The 14845-nt window shown below is 37.2% G+C and overlaps 1 protein-coding gene across 1 annotated transcript in view; it reads right to left on the bottom strand.

Moving 5' to 3' along the window:
- UBR5 (ubiquitin protein ligase E3 component n-recognin 5) overlaps nt 1–14845 on the bottom strand; it is a 144277-nt gene that overhangs the window by 3345 nt on the left and 126087 nt on the right. The window contains exons 53-58 of the mRNA XM_070477316.1: nt 13813–13988; nt 13260–13344; nt 11787–11942; nt 11338–11451; nt 1953–2097; nt 297–382 (exon numbers count right to left, since the gene is read on the bottom strand). Coding sequence (XP_070333417.1) covers nt 297–382; nt 1953–2097; nt 11338–11451; nt 11787–11942; nt 13260–13344; nt 13813–13988 — 762 coding nt within the window. The remainder of the gene's footprint in view (nt 1–296; nt 383–1952; nt 2098–11337; nt 11452–11786; nt 11943–13259; nt 13345–13812; nt 13989–14845) is intronic.

The following is a 14845-nucleotide window of genomic DNA, read 5'->3' as shown; positions in this document are numbered from 1 at the left end:
TCACTATAGGGGGAAAAACGTGTCTCAACAGTAAGCTGATATTGTATATTCTGGGACTAAGGATAGCATTTTAATAGCTAAGATGTATTTTACTCTGTTTATAGTTTTACTCATACTTCAGTCATACTTCAGATGTCCTACTACAGAACAGAAAAACAAAATTGCCTTTTATTTTTGGTCTTCAATTTCCTTAGCCAAAATTAAAATCATTACCAATTTAAAACAAAAGGCTGTCTTTCATACAGAGTATTTAAGGTTTTTACACTTTCTTCTACGAATTTTATGAAAACACTTACAAGATCTTGTCGTTCTGTCATGCTCATCTTCTCTACAATTGACCAGAACCACCGCTTGAACTGTAAGAGCTTCTCAGCATTTTCTCCTACAAATAAATATAAATTCAATAAATATTCTGTATCAGTTGTATTTTTAGAATACTACTTATAAAATTAAAATGTGAATGGGGGGATCTAATCCTAATACAGACCATTTGTGTAATGTGAAACCTCTATAGTTCGTTAGTCTATCCCAATGACCAAGACAAGCAGAACGAACCACAGCCTCAAAAATCACATGACTTTAATTCCACCACTAAGTCATGATTCTTCTCATGATGTTAAACCAGTACTTCTCAAAGTTTAATGAGTTTACAAGTCACTTGGGAGATCCTTTTAAAATGCAGATTCTCATTCACTAGGTATGGGGGAAGAAAGGGGAAAGAAACCAGAGATTCTGCATTTCTAAAAAGCTTCCATATGATGCTGATGTTGTTGATTTGAGGATCATACTTGGAGGGTCTTTAGATAAATTTTTTGCCTTCTAGGTTTTTAGTTTATATCAATAAATAAACCAAATTCTTATGTCACAGATATTAAAAACTATATTATTATTTAGCACAAAAACTATTATGCAGTGATCTGCATGTGACCAAGCAAAGAAAAACAAGGAAATTTACCCAAATTTAACTTACTATAATTTGGCTGAAGCTGTTTGCAAAATATGAATAATAAAAGGGAAAAAACTGGTACCTTCATGTATGGAATTAATCTTGGACTAGAGATATAGTCTTCTCATGAATTTCTTGGAAGTTCCAGTATTTTGTTGTGTTAGTCACTCAGTCTTGTCTGACTCTTTGCAACCCCAGAGACTGTAACCCACCAGGTGCCTCTGTCCATGGAATTCTCCAGGCAAGAATAATGGACAGTGTTGCCATTCCCTTCTCCAAATGAGCTTCCCAACCCAGAGATCAAACCCTGGTTTCCTGCACTGCAGGCGAATTCTTTACCGTCTGAGCCACCAGGGAAGCCCATTTTATTGTATAGTCACAGCTAAAAAGTCTACTCCTAGAATATGGGACTTTGAAAAGAAAAAGCTGCAACAAATCAAGCAGTGATGACAAATGTTATTCTAGGATTATCACTACCTCTTGTTACTCTTTCTAGATTCTTCATGTGGTTGTGTGTTGTATGTCTTTCTAAGTGTGCTCCTGGTTCAGTTCTGAACTTCTAAAAAGTGAAGCTCTGTAATTTGAGTTTCTTATTAACAAATTCAAAAGAGAGGCAGAAGGGGAAAAGGCTACATCATGCAATCAAATTCTTTAGAGAGCTTAAGAAATATGAATTGGGAAAGGCCAATAGAATTTTCATAAGGATTATTTTTTTTCTAAATAAATAAAAACCCTTTTAACACAGCTGTTCACCACAAAGAATTTTTACTATTTCATACTAAACCATACATTCTTTAAAACGTAGAAAAATAAAGCAATAAAAGAATTAGGAATAACCTAATAATAAGCTATCATAGTCCAAGCGTACCTTAAAATATATAAAAACATGAGTAATAAACAGCATTTCCTAAGTCCCTATAAATAGGTTAAGAACCAGAAACCCAAAAAACTGACCAAATTATCTGTATAGTTTATTTCTCATGTAAACATTTAATAAATTTCATACCTGATTCATCATTGAAAGAGGTGAAACTGATCAGCATCTGCACGTTAACCTCACCACAGCCATTTACCAAAAGCCTAAAGTCTTCTGCTGTTAAATCTTCTAATGAATTTTTTGGAAGCACATCCAGTAGACCTTTCCTCATTGCCTAGAGGATTTCAAAAATTACTTATTTATTATGATCAGTACTTTATTTTCTACATAGCAGTTATTATCATTAAAGCCCAATGTCTAATTTTAACAGCCTAAGAATACTAAATAATACTAAAAAATGAAGTTCTGTATTTTGAGTTTATTAACAAATTCAAAAGACAGGCAGAAGAGAAAAAGGGCTATAGGTTCAACAGTAAAGGAGCATTATTTTATCTCAGGAGTTAACTAAAATAGTTTTTAAAATTATGTTAGTAACCAACAGGATAGTCATAAACAATCTGTCGAGGAGGAGCCAAGATGGCGGAGGAATAGGACGGGGAGACCACTTTCTCCCCTACAAATTCATCGGAAGAACAACTGAATGCTGAGCAAACTTCACAAAACAACTTCTGATCGCTAGTTGAGGACATCAGGCGCCCAGAAAAGCAGCCCATTGTCTTCGAAAGGAGGTAGAACAAAATATAAAAGAAAAAGAGAGACAAAAGAGCTAGGGACGGAGACCCGTCCAGGGAAGGGAGTCTTAATAGAGGAAGTTTCCAAACACCAGGAAACCCTCGCACTGGCGGGTCTAGGGGAAGTTTTCGAATCTCGGAGGGCAACCTAACTGGGAGGAAAAATTAAATAAGGCCCACAGATTACGTGCCTAAAAGCAACTCCCAGCAGAAAAGTACCCCAGACACCCGCATCCGCCACCAGCAAGTGGGGGCCGAACGGAGAGGAGCGGGCGGCATTGCTTAGGGTAAGGACCAGGCCCGAAGGCCCTGAGAGTAATCAGGGGGAGCTCTTTTAAACTGTGGGATAGCAACGGAGAAAATTAACCAGCCCGAACACACTGCCGGCTGTTCGCAAAACAAAGGGACTGAGAAACTCCAGAGAAGAGCTAGCTTGCAGCGGACCAGCCCATCCCCACCACCGGAGGCAGTAGGCAGGGGGGAGGGGAAAGGGGCACACCCGGCCCCAGAGACAGCCTCCCCTCCCACACTGCAAACAGGCCTCCAGTTTCTATCCAAAGACTCCCTGAGATTATGGATGGTTGACATCCGCTGCCGGGAAGGTCTCAGCTAGAGGCCAGCTCCTGAGAACAAACACAAGCCGCTGGTACCCGACTGGCGCGCACAGAAACTGAGGCTGGGGCCGCAGAGGGGAGAGTGCGCGCCGCACCCGGGGAGAGTGCGCTGGTCAAGCCCCTGGCTGCCTGGGCCGCTCAGGCCGGGGAAGGCACAAAACGCAGGCGCAACCGAATCTGCAGTTTTGTGGAGCACCCGAAAACTGGAACCGCACACAACGCAGGGCAGCTCCCTATAGAGCAGCAGGGAGCCTGAGCAGTGTAGACGGGGAAAGCACAGACACCCGTGAGCGGGGCAAACCCCGTGTGGCCGGAACACGGTGAGTGCTATCCACACACAGCGATATCTGTCTGCAGCGCCCCGCCCTCCCCGTAGCAGGACGGAACTGAACTAGCGAACCTAAATAAGAGATCACCTCCCCCTGCCTGTGTCAGGGCGGAAATTACACACCGAAGAGACGGCAAACAGAAGCCAAATAAACAAAGGGAACCGCTTCAGAAAGGACCGGTGCAACAGATTAAAATCCCTGTAGCTAACACCGACTACACTGGGAGGGGCCTATAGATATCCAGAAGTGTAAACTGGAATGAGGAGCTATCTGAAACTGAACCGAACCCACACTGACCGCAACAGCTCCAGAGAAATTCCTAGAGAGAGAGATATATATATATATTTTTTTTAATTAAAAAAATTTTTTTTCTTCTTACCTTTTTAAATTTTTTCTCTATTATTATTTTTTTTAATTCCCTATTACTCCCCCATTGCTCCTTAACTTTCATTTTCATATATTTTTATGATTTTTTTAATTAGGGGAAAATTTTTTTTGTTTTTTTTTCTTTTTCTTGTTTTTCTTATTTCCTTTTAAAGTCCTCTAATACTCCTCTATTATTCCTTAATTTTCATATTCATTTCACTATAACCTTTCAAAAAAAAAAGAAGCCTTAAACCAAACTTCATATATATTTCTAAATTTTTTTTGGTGTTTTTGTTTCTGTTTTTAAATATTTTACTTTAAAGAGTCTAATCTCTACGTTAGATTTTTAATCTTTGCTTTTCAGTATGTAATATAAATTTTGGACATTTACGAATCCAATATTCAGTTCCCATTTCTATTCAGGAGTGTGTTGATTACTCTCTCCCACTTTTGACTCTCTGTTTTCTACCTCAGAACACCTCTATTTCCTCCTTTCCCCTTCTCTTCCCAATCCAATTCTGTGAATCTCTGTGGGTGTCTGGGCTATGGAAAACACTCTGGGAACAGACAACTGCGTAGATCTGTCTCTCTCCTCTTGAGTCCCCCTTTTTCTCCTCCTGCTCATTGCTATCTCCCTCCTCCCTCTCCTCTTCTTCATGTAACTCTGTGAACCTCTGTGGGTGTCCCTCACGGGGGAGAATCTTTTCACCATTAACCTAAAAGTTTTATTATCAGTGCTGTATAGTTGGAGAAGTCTTGAGACTACTGGAAGAATAAAACTGAAATCCAGAGGCAGGAGACTTAAGCCCAAAACCTGAGAACACCAGAAAACTCCTGACTACACGGAACATTAAGTAATAAGAGACCGTTGAAAAGCCTCCATACCTACACTGACACCAACCACCACCCAAGAGCCAGTAAGTTTCAGAGCAAGACATACCACGCAAATTCTCCAGCAACGCAGGAACACAGACCTGAGTGTCAACATACAGGCTGCCCAAAGTCACACCTAACACACAGACCCATCTCAAAACTCATTACTGGGCACTCCATTGCACTCCAGAGAGAAGAAATCCAGTTCCACGCACCAGAACGCTGACACAAGCTTCCCTAACCAGGAAATCTTGACAAACCAATCGTCCAACCCCACCCACTGGGTAAAACCTCCACAATAAAAAGGAACCACAGACCTCCAGAATACAGAAAGCCCACTCCAGACACAGCAATCTAAACAAGATGAAAAGGCAGAGAAATACCCAACAGGTAAAGGAACATGAAAAAAGCCCACCAAGTCAAACAAAAGAGGAGATAGGGAATCTACCTGAAAAAGAATTTAGAATAATGATAATAAAAATGATCCAAAATCTTGAAAACAAAATGGAGTTACAGATAAATAGCCTGGAGACAAAGATTGAAAAGATGCAAGAAATGTTTAACAAGGACCTAGAAGAAATAAGAGAGAGTCAATTAAAAATGAATAATGCAATAAATGAGATAAAAAACACTCTGGAGGGAACCAAGAGCAGAATAATGGAGGTAGAAGATAGGATAAGTGAGGTAGAAGATAAAATGGTGGAAATAAATGAAGCAGAGAGGAAAAAAGAAAAAAGAATCAAAAGAAATGAGGACAACCTCAGGGACCTCTGGGACAATGTGAAACGCCCCAACATTAGAATCATAGGAGTCCCGGAAGAAGACGACAAAAAGAAAGGCCATGAGAAGATACTCGAGGAGATGATAGCTGAAAACTTCCCTAAAATGGGGAAGGAAATAGCCACCCAAGTCCAAGAAACCCAGAGAGTCCCAAACAAGATAAACCCAAGGCGAAACACCCCAAGGCATATATTAATCAAATTAACAAAGATCAAACACAAAGAACAAATATTAAAAGCAGCAAGGGAGAAACAACATACAAAGGGATTCCCATAAGGATAACAGCTGATCTATCAATAGAAACCCTCCAGGCCAGAAGGGAATGGCAGGACATACTTAAAGTAATGAAAGATAATATCCTAAAACCTAGGTTACTGTACCCAGCAAGGATCTCATTCAGATATGAAGGAGAATTCAAAAGCTTTACAGACAAGCAAAAGCTGAGAGAATTCAGCACCACCAAACCAGCTCTTCAACAATTGTTAAAGGATCTTCTCTAGACAGGAAACAGAGAAAGGTTGTATAAACGTGAACCCAAAACAACAAAGTAAATGGCAATGGGACCACACCTATCAATAATTACCTTAAATGTAAATGGGTTGAATGCCCCAACCAAAAGACAAAGACTGGCTGAATGGATACAAAAACACGACCCCTATATATGCTGTCTACAAGAGACCCACCTCAAAACAAGGGACACATACAGACTAAAAGTGAAGGGCTGGAAAAAAATATTTCATGCAAACGGAGACCAAAAGAAAGCAAGAGTTGCAATACTCATATCAGATAAAATACTTTCAAATAAAGGCTGTGAAAAAGAAGGACACTACATAATGATCAAAGGATCAATCCAAGAAGAAGATATAACAATTATAAATATATATGCACCCAACATAGGAGCACCGCAATATGTAAGGCAAATGCTACCGAGTATGAAAGAGGAAACTAATAGTAACACAATAACAGTGGGAGACTTTAATACCCCACTCACAACTATGGATAGATCAACTAAACAGAAAATTAACAAGGAAACACAAACTTTAAATGACACAATGGACCAGCTAGACCTAATTGACATCTATAGGATGTTTCACCCCAAAACAATCAACTTCACCTTTTTCTCAAGTGCACACGGAACCTTCTCCAGAATAGATCACATCCTGGGCCATAAAGCTAGTCTTGGAAAATTCAAAAAAACTGAAATCACTCCAGTCATCTTTTATGACCACAGTGCAGGAAGATTAGATCTCAATTACAGGAAAAAAATTATTAAAAAATCAAACATATGGAGGCTAAATAACATACTTCTGAATAACCAACAAATCATAGAAGAAATAAAAAAAGAAATCAAAATATGCATAGAAATGAATGAAAATGAAAACACAACCCAAAACCTATGGGACACTGTAAAAGCAGTGCTAAGGGGAAGATTCATAGCATTCCAGGCCCACCTCAAGAAACAAGAAAAAAGTCAAATAAATAACCTAACTCTACACCTAAAGCAACTAGAGAAGGAAGAAGTGAAGAACCCCAGGGTTAGTAGAAGGAAAGAAATCTTAAAAATCAGGGCAGAAATAAATGCAAAAGAAACTAAAGAGACCATAGCAAAAATCAACAAAGCTAAAAGCTGGTTTTTTGAAAAAATAAACAAAATTGACAAACCATTAGCAAGACTCATTAAGAAACAAAGGGAGAAGAACCAAATTAACAAAATTAGAAACGAAAATGGAGAGATCACAACAGAACACTGAAATACAAAAGATCATAAGAGACTACTACCAGCAGCTCTATGCCAGTAAAATGGACAACTTGGAAGAAATGGACAAGTTCTTAGAGAAGTATAACTTTCCAAAACTGAACCAGGAAGAAACAGAAGATCTTAACAGAGCCATCACAAGCAAGGAAATCGAAACTGTAATCAGAAATCTTCCAGCAAACAAAAGCCCAGGACCAGATGGCTTCACAGCTAAATTCTATCAAAAATTTAGAGAAGAGCTAACACCTACCTTACTCAAACTCTTCCAGAAAATTGCAGAAGGTAAACTTCCAAACTCATTCTATGAGGCCATCACCCTAATTCCAAAACCAGACAAAGATGCCGTAAAAAAAGAAAACTACAGGCCAATATCACTGATGAACATAGATGCAAAAATCCTTAACAAAATTCTAGCAAACAGAATCCAACATATTAAAAAAAATCATACACCATGACCAAGTGGGCTTTATCCCAGGAATGCAAGGATTCTTTAATATCCGCAAATCAATCAATGTAATGCACCACAGTAACAAATTGAAGATAAAAACCATATGATTATCTCAATCGATGCAGAGAAAGCCTTTGACAAAATTCAACATCCATTTAAGATTAAAACTCTCCAGAAAGCAGGAATAGAAGGAACATACCTCAACATAATAAAAGCTATATATGACAAACCCACAGCAAGCATCACCCTCAATGGTGAAAAATTGAAAGCATTTCCCCTGAAATCAGGAACAAGACAAGGGTGCCCACTCTCACCACTACTATTCAACATAGTGTTGGAAGTTTTGGCCACAGCAATCAGAGCAGAAAAAGAAGTAAAAGGAATCTAGATAGGAAAAGAAGAAGTGAAACTCTCACTGTTTGCAGATGACATGATCCTCTACATAGAAAACCCTAAAGACTCTACCAGAAAATTACTAGAGCTAATCAATGAATATAGTAAAGTTGCAGGATATAAAATTAACACACAGAAATCTCTTGCATTCCTATACACTAACAATGAGAAAACAGAAAGAGAAATTAAGGAAACAACATCATTCACCACTGCAACAAAAAGAACAAAATACTTAGGAGTATATCTACCTAAAGAAACAAAAGACCTATACATAGAAAACTATAAAACACTGATGAAAGAAATCAAAGAGGACACAAACAGATGGAGAAATATACCGTGTTCATGGATTGGAAGAATCAATATTGTCAAAATGGCTATACTATCCAAAGCAATCTATAGATTCAATGCAATCCCTATTAAGCTACCAACGGTATTTTTCACAGAACTAGAACAAATAATTTCACAATTTGTATGGAAATACAAAAAACCTCGAATAGCCAAAGTAATCTTGAGAATCAACCTGCCTGACTTCAGACTATACTACAAAGCCACAGTCATCAAGACAGTATGGTACTGGCACAAAGACAGAAATATAGATCAGTGGAACAGAATAGAAAGCCCAGAGATAAATCCACGAACCTATGGACACCTTATCTTCGACAAAGGAGGCAAGGATATACAATGGAAAAAAGACAACCTCTTTAACAAGTGGTGCTGGGAAAACTGGTCAACCACCTGTAAAAGAATGAAACTAGAACACTTTCTAACACCATACACAAAAATAAACTCAAAATGGATTAAAGATCTAAATGTAAGACCAGAAACTATCAAACTCCTAGAGGAGAACATAGGCAAAACACTCTCCGACATAAATCACAGCAGGATCCTCTATGACCCACATCCCAGAATATTGGAAATAAAAGCAAAAATAAACAAATGGGGCCTAATGAAACTTAAAAGCTTTTGCACAACAACGGAAACAATAAGCAAAGTGAAAAGACAGCCTTCAGGTTGGGAGAAAATAATAGCAAATGAAGCAACAGACAAAGGATTAATCTAAAAAATATACAAGCAACTCCTGCAGCTCAGTTCCAGAAAAATAAATGACCCAATTGAAAAATGGGCCAAAGAACTAAACAGACATTTCTCCAAAGAAGACATACAGATGGCTAACAAACACATGAAAAGATGCTCAACATCACTCATTATCAGAGAAATGCAAATCAAAACCACAATGAGGTACCATTACACACCAGTCAGGATGGCTGCTATCCAAAAGTCTACAAGCAACCTTTTCTCCATGGTGTGGAGAAAAGGGAACCCTCTTACACTGTTGGTGGGAATGCAAACTAGTTCAGCCGCTATGGAAAACAGTGTGGAGATTTCTTACAAAACTGGAAATAGAACTGCCATATGACCCAGCAATCCCACTTCTGGGCATACACACCGAGGAAACCAGATCTGAAAGAGACACGTGTACCCCAATGTTCATCACAGCACTGTTTGTAACAGCCAGGACATGGAGGCAACCTAGATGCCTATCAGCAGACGAATGGATAAGGAGGCTGTGGTACATATACACCATGGAATATTACTCAGCCATTAAAAAGAATTCATTTGAATCAGTTCTAATGAGATGGATGAAACTAGAGCCCATTATACAGGGTGAAGTAAGCCAGAAAGATAAAAACCATTACAGTATACTAACACATATATATGGAATTTAGAAAGATGGTAATGATAACCCTATATGCAAAACAGAGAAAGAGACACGGATGTACAGAACAGACTTTTGGACTCTGTGGGAGAAGGCGAGGGTGGGATGTTTCAAGAGAACAGCATTGAAACTTATATATTATCTAGGGTGAAACAGATCACCATCCCAAGTTGGATGCATGAGATAAGTGCTTAGACCTGGTGCACTGGGAAGACCCAGAGGGATCGGGTGGAGAGGGAGGTGGGAGGGGGGATCGGGATGGGGCACACATGTAACTCCATGGCTGATTCATGTCAATGTATGACAGAAACCACTAGAATATTGTAAAGTAATTAGCCTCCAACTAATAAAAATAAATGGGGAAAAAAAAAAAGAAACAATCTGTCAATCATGCTATCCTGTCAATATCCTAAGAAAAGTATGATGATGACAAAAAACCAATATCCCTGACACAAACTTACTGAGAAATGCTAAGAACTGTTCTAAGCACCTTACATATGTTAATTAACGTTAATCCCATCCTCATTTTCAGAGGAGGGAACAAAGGCACACGGTACTTGAGTAGCTTGCTAATGTTACACAGCTAGAGCAGGCTGCAGGCATGATTTGAATCCGGACAGTAGAATTCCAGAGCCCACACAATTATTCCCAGCACAGGGATCAAAACCACTTCATAAACATTCTTCACCAGGAGGAGAAACAGTTAACATAGTCGGCCCGATGTTGATCTTTAGAAGAGTCTGTTGGGAGGATGGTCCTTGACAGGCATCTGGAAACTTGGGTTTTGGAATGTTCCCTACATTATTACTAACTGATGTGGCAGTAAGTCCTGCTGTAACAGCTTGTCTAGACTATCTGTAAAAAAGGTGATTTATGATGAACATGTGTTTTTCCTCTGGGAGTCTGACAGGACTCTAATATTTCCTCTGCTAGTAGGACTGGCCTCCAGTAAAAAAGCTGGGCCTTGACTCTTAAAGTAGGCTTCCCTAAACACAAACACTGCATAGGCATTGCTGTAAATCACTGCTGGAGGAAGAACCTATTTTTTTGTGACAACTCATACCCCCAGAAAGAAAATTTTGAAGCTTGTACCTGGATTCCTCCAGACTCTGTCTGATATAATTCTCCCCTTGTGAGAGTCCTTTTGTTATAATAAACCATACCAATAACTGCCTCGGAGTCCAAGGGGTCCACCTAGTATGTCACCAGAGGCATGGATGGCTGCAGGACTCCAAAACGGTAATCATCTGAGTCCCATAAAGCATCCTTTCCAAATTTTTACTCACCAGATCTACTTTCTGATGATTACATGGTTCTTCCAAGTAGTTTTACCCAAAAGAAAGGAGTTGGTCTGGACTCGGGTATAATTTATACTGTATGTAAACTCATTTTGGTTTAAAAATTTTGACCCTTCATAAGCAAGCTGAATACACTGTAAGCTAGTTTAAAACACAGAAGATACAAATAGCCTCATCAGATCAAGTGACATTTTCTGGAAAAAACTTACGTGTAATGGCTGTTCTGCAACTACCAACATTCTATGTTCAGCATATTTCCGCACATACTCATAAACATTCTGAGGAGTGACTGGTATATTTACACCATTAGGAATAAGTTCAACCTGTGGAAAATTTAGCAGTGCCATGTAAAACCAATTTTGACAAAGCAGGAATAAGTTAGCAGTTCATAAAACAATTTCCTAAAATTTTAAAATCTAAAGAGACAATCCTGTATTTGACAACTAAGAGATGCAGACATTCTAGGCCTAAGTAACTATAAACTCTTCAACCTCTCAATCTAACTCTCCATCCATTCATATCTTTCTCTCCATCTCTTACTGTGTCTTTGTGTGTGTGTGTGTGTGTGTGTGCGTCTTTCTCTTTCTTGGTCCCTGCCTATCTAAATTGTTTTTCTGTGTTTCAAGCTCAATAGACTAACCAAATTCATTTGTTTTACCTGTCCTCCACCTTCTTCTTTACACAGGTCAATTGCAAATGCCAAATCCATTGCTGAGAAAACAGCATCAGCATCTGAACTCTGAGAAGCAAGAATAAGTTGCCGCAAACTCTCGTACATCACAGGGTCAAAAAAAGCAAAATCATGCCAATTGACCTAAAAATGAATTATGAAAGAAACATCTTAATTGGATTCAGTAGTTAAGTTGAAATCTATGATAAAAATTTTATCTAATTTGAAGATAGACAATACACTGATAAAGAATAATCTCCCACTAATATAACTGGTCTAAAGAGGTAAAATTTTAATAAGTCTTTGGCTCTGATAATACATTTAATTTTCAAAGTATGAAAAGTATATATTTTTGAAAAATTTAAAGCCAGGAGTGTAAGAGCTTTAAGTTCTAAATTGATCTGCAGGAACCAGAACTAATTATTAAACAGTGATTATGCTGAGCAGCTGATCCTAAATACACATTCTGTAATTCCAGATGATAAATCTAATGCTCAAAGGAATTCAGTAACTTGCTGAAGGTCGTATCATTGGGTTATAATTTGAGTCTGTTTGATTCCAGGACCTTTTCCATAAACCTTGTTAAAGGCTCAACATTTCTATGCTGCTAGCTTTTAAGTCCAGTTCTTTCTCTGTACAAGAGCATTTTACCTGGAACACATTAAGATGTCAATAGAGTTAGCATTTTAAAAAAAGGAAAAAATATGTATCATAGTATGATATGCTGTAATAGAAAACAATATTCACTAGTAGGTTTGGTAAGAGAAAATTATTGACAGACCACAATGTTAATGATGCTAACTCATATCAGATGTGTGGTGTGCATCTGTAGCAAAGACCATACAGTATTTTGCTATTTATAGTGTATTATAATTAGTATTATGCATTAATTTAAAGAATGTGTTTTTCTCCTACCTTCCCCATCATAAAGGAATGTACAAGCTGTCAAACTATCAAAACACAAAAGAAAATAAGCTAATTCTGTCACCAAGATATAATTATCAAGCATTGCTGAGCTAGATGTTCTTACCTCTTTTCTCCCTTCTACCAACATACATCTTACATACAGTTTTGAAGCTAGGGGTGCTCGTTTCAATACAATGCTACTTCTATTGCCATTACTTGCTAGAACAGGTAATAATAAAACTTACTGAGCACTTACTATGTGCCAGGCACTATATTATTATCTTTACCATTCTATTAATGAGGAATAAATTCCAAAGATCTGTCTGCAATGGGATCCAGGTCTGTCAACCCCTCTAAACTCACTTCTGTGTCACTCATTCTCCTATGCTGTCTCCTCCATGTATTGAGATTTTTCTCCATGTCTTAAATGCTTGAAAATGACTTTATAATGACTAGAATGCCTTAAATTTTAATATTAAGTTAATGCCATAACTATATACTTTATAAAAAAATTTTGCAACTGTAAAAGCAGTTGGATTCATTAAAATCACTTACTTTCCTACCAAGCAACACTTTAATCACATGTCTATTCAATGTGATAGGACACAGTTCATTCTGTAATAGACACAGTCCAAGAATCCTAAAAGTAAAAACAAGCAAATAGTAATTAAATTAAAAAAATTCTAGACCACATAACACCATAAATAATATACACACTTCAATAATTTTATAGTAGAACATATATACATTTTACAGACTAAATAGTAATTAAATTAAAAAAATTCTAGACCACATAACACCATAATATACACACTTAAATAATTTTATAGTAGAACATATATACATTTTACAAACTAATGTATTTTATTTTTTTTTTTTTTTTTTTTTTTTTTTTTTTTTTACTTCTTTCTCTTTTTTATTTTTTATTTTTTTTTTTTTTTTAAATTTTTATTAGTTGGAGGCTAATTACTTTACATCATTACAGTAGTTTTTGTTGTACACTGATTTGAATTAGCCATGGATTTACATGTAAAACTAATGTATTTTAGAAAAATCTCATAAACTGAAATTTTTTAAAAATTCAAATCTAAGATTAGAGTGACTTTACCTGCCAATATTTCTGAAACAATTCAATCTTGCTTCTGTGTTTTTGCCAGGCCTTGGAGTATAAAATCCTCTTTTTCCAGGTTGGTAAAACAAAGGGGCGTTGTCATCACCATCATCTGTATCATCTAAATCCATATCTACTACACTTCGACTAGAACCATGACGCTTTCGGTTTTCCTAATAACAAAGTATCAGATATCAAGTCCCAAGATTTTATTTATATTTTAGTATATGTGTATACAAGGGAATGATTATTATTTAAAAATATCATCATAGCCCTCTTTAAAATTAGTAATAATCCAGGTACCTCCTCCAAAAAAAATTAACAGTAATATTTTTAACATTACCTAAGACTGATATTTAACAAAGCATACAAACTGGTTCTCTTAAATTACTTAAATGTAAAGTTCTATAGGTAAAGCAAGTTTCAGATTTAAATATAAATAAACTTTAACTCATTCTTTCAGAATTGTGATATACAAAGCTTGTTCCTGTTAACTTCTCTGTCCATTTAAGTAAAATCACTCAGTGAAACTCTGGTAGCTTCTTTTATCTTGATTCCTTAAATTTATTTTCCCTTGATAGAAGTCTGGATTGACAACTTTAAAAGCACTTTAAGGATGATGCTCCAACTGTCTTCTAGCCTTCACAGTTTCTGATGAGAAATCCACTGCCTTGCACATTACTGTTTACATGTAAGGCACTATTATTTTCTTATTAGTTTTACAGCTGCTTGATTATACCTAGTCACAGTTTTCTCTCAGTTTATCTTGTTTAGGGTTCATTGATCTCCTTGAATCTGCAAATAAATATGTCGTGCACCAAATCTGGGAAGGTTTCATCTACTATTTCTTCAAATATTTCCTGTAGCAATCTCATTCTCCTCTTCTGGGCACTCCAATGACATTGTTTAACATGGTCCAACAGGTCTCCGAAAACTGTTGTTTGAGATCTCTTCTCTTTCTCTTCTTCAAAATGGATAGTTTCTATCTTCAAATTGATACTTTCCTATATCATCTTCATTCTGCTATTGA

This window comes from Odocoileus virginianus, chromosome 15, assembly GCF_023699985.2.
Source record: "Odocoileus virginianus isolate 20LAN1187 ecotype Illinois chromosome 15, Ovbor_1.2, whole genome shotgun sequence".
NCBI lineage: Eukaryota > Metazoa > Chordata > Mammalia > Artiodactyla > Cervidae > Odocoileus > Odocoileus virginianus.
Note: the sequence above shows the minus strand (reverse complement) of the source record. Positions and strands in the feature narration are given on the sequence as shown.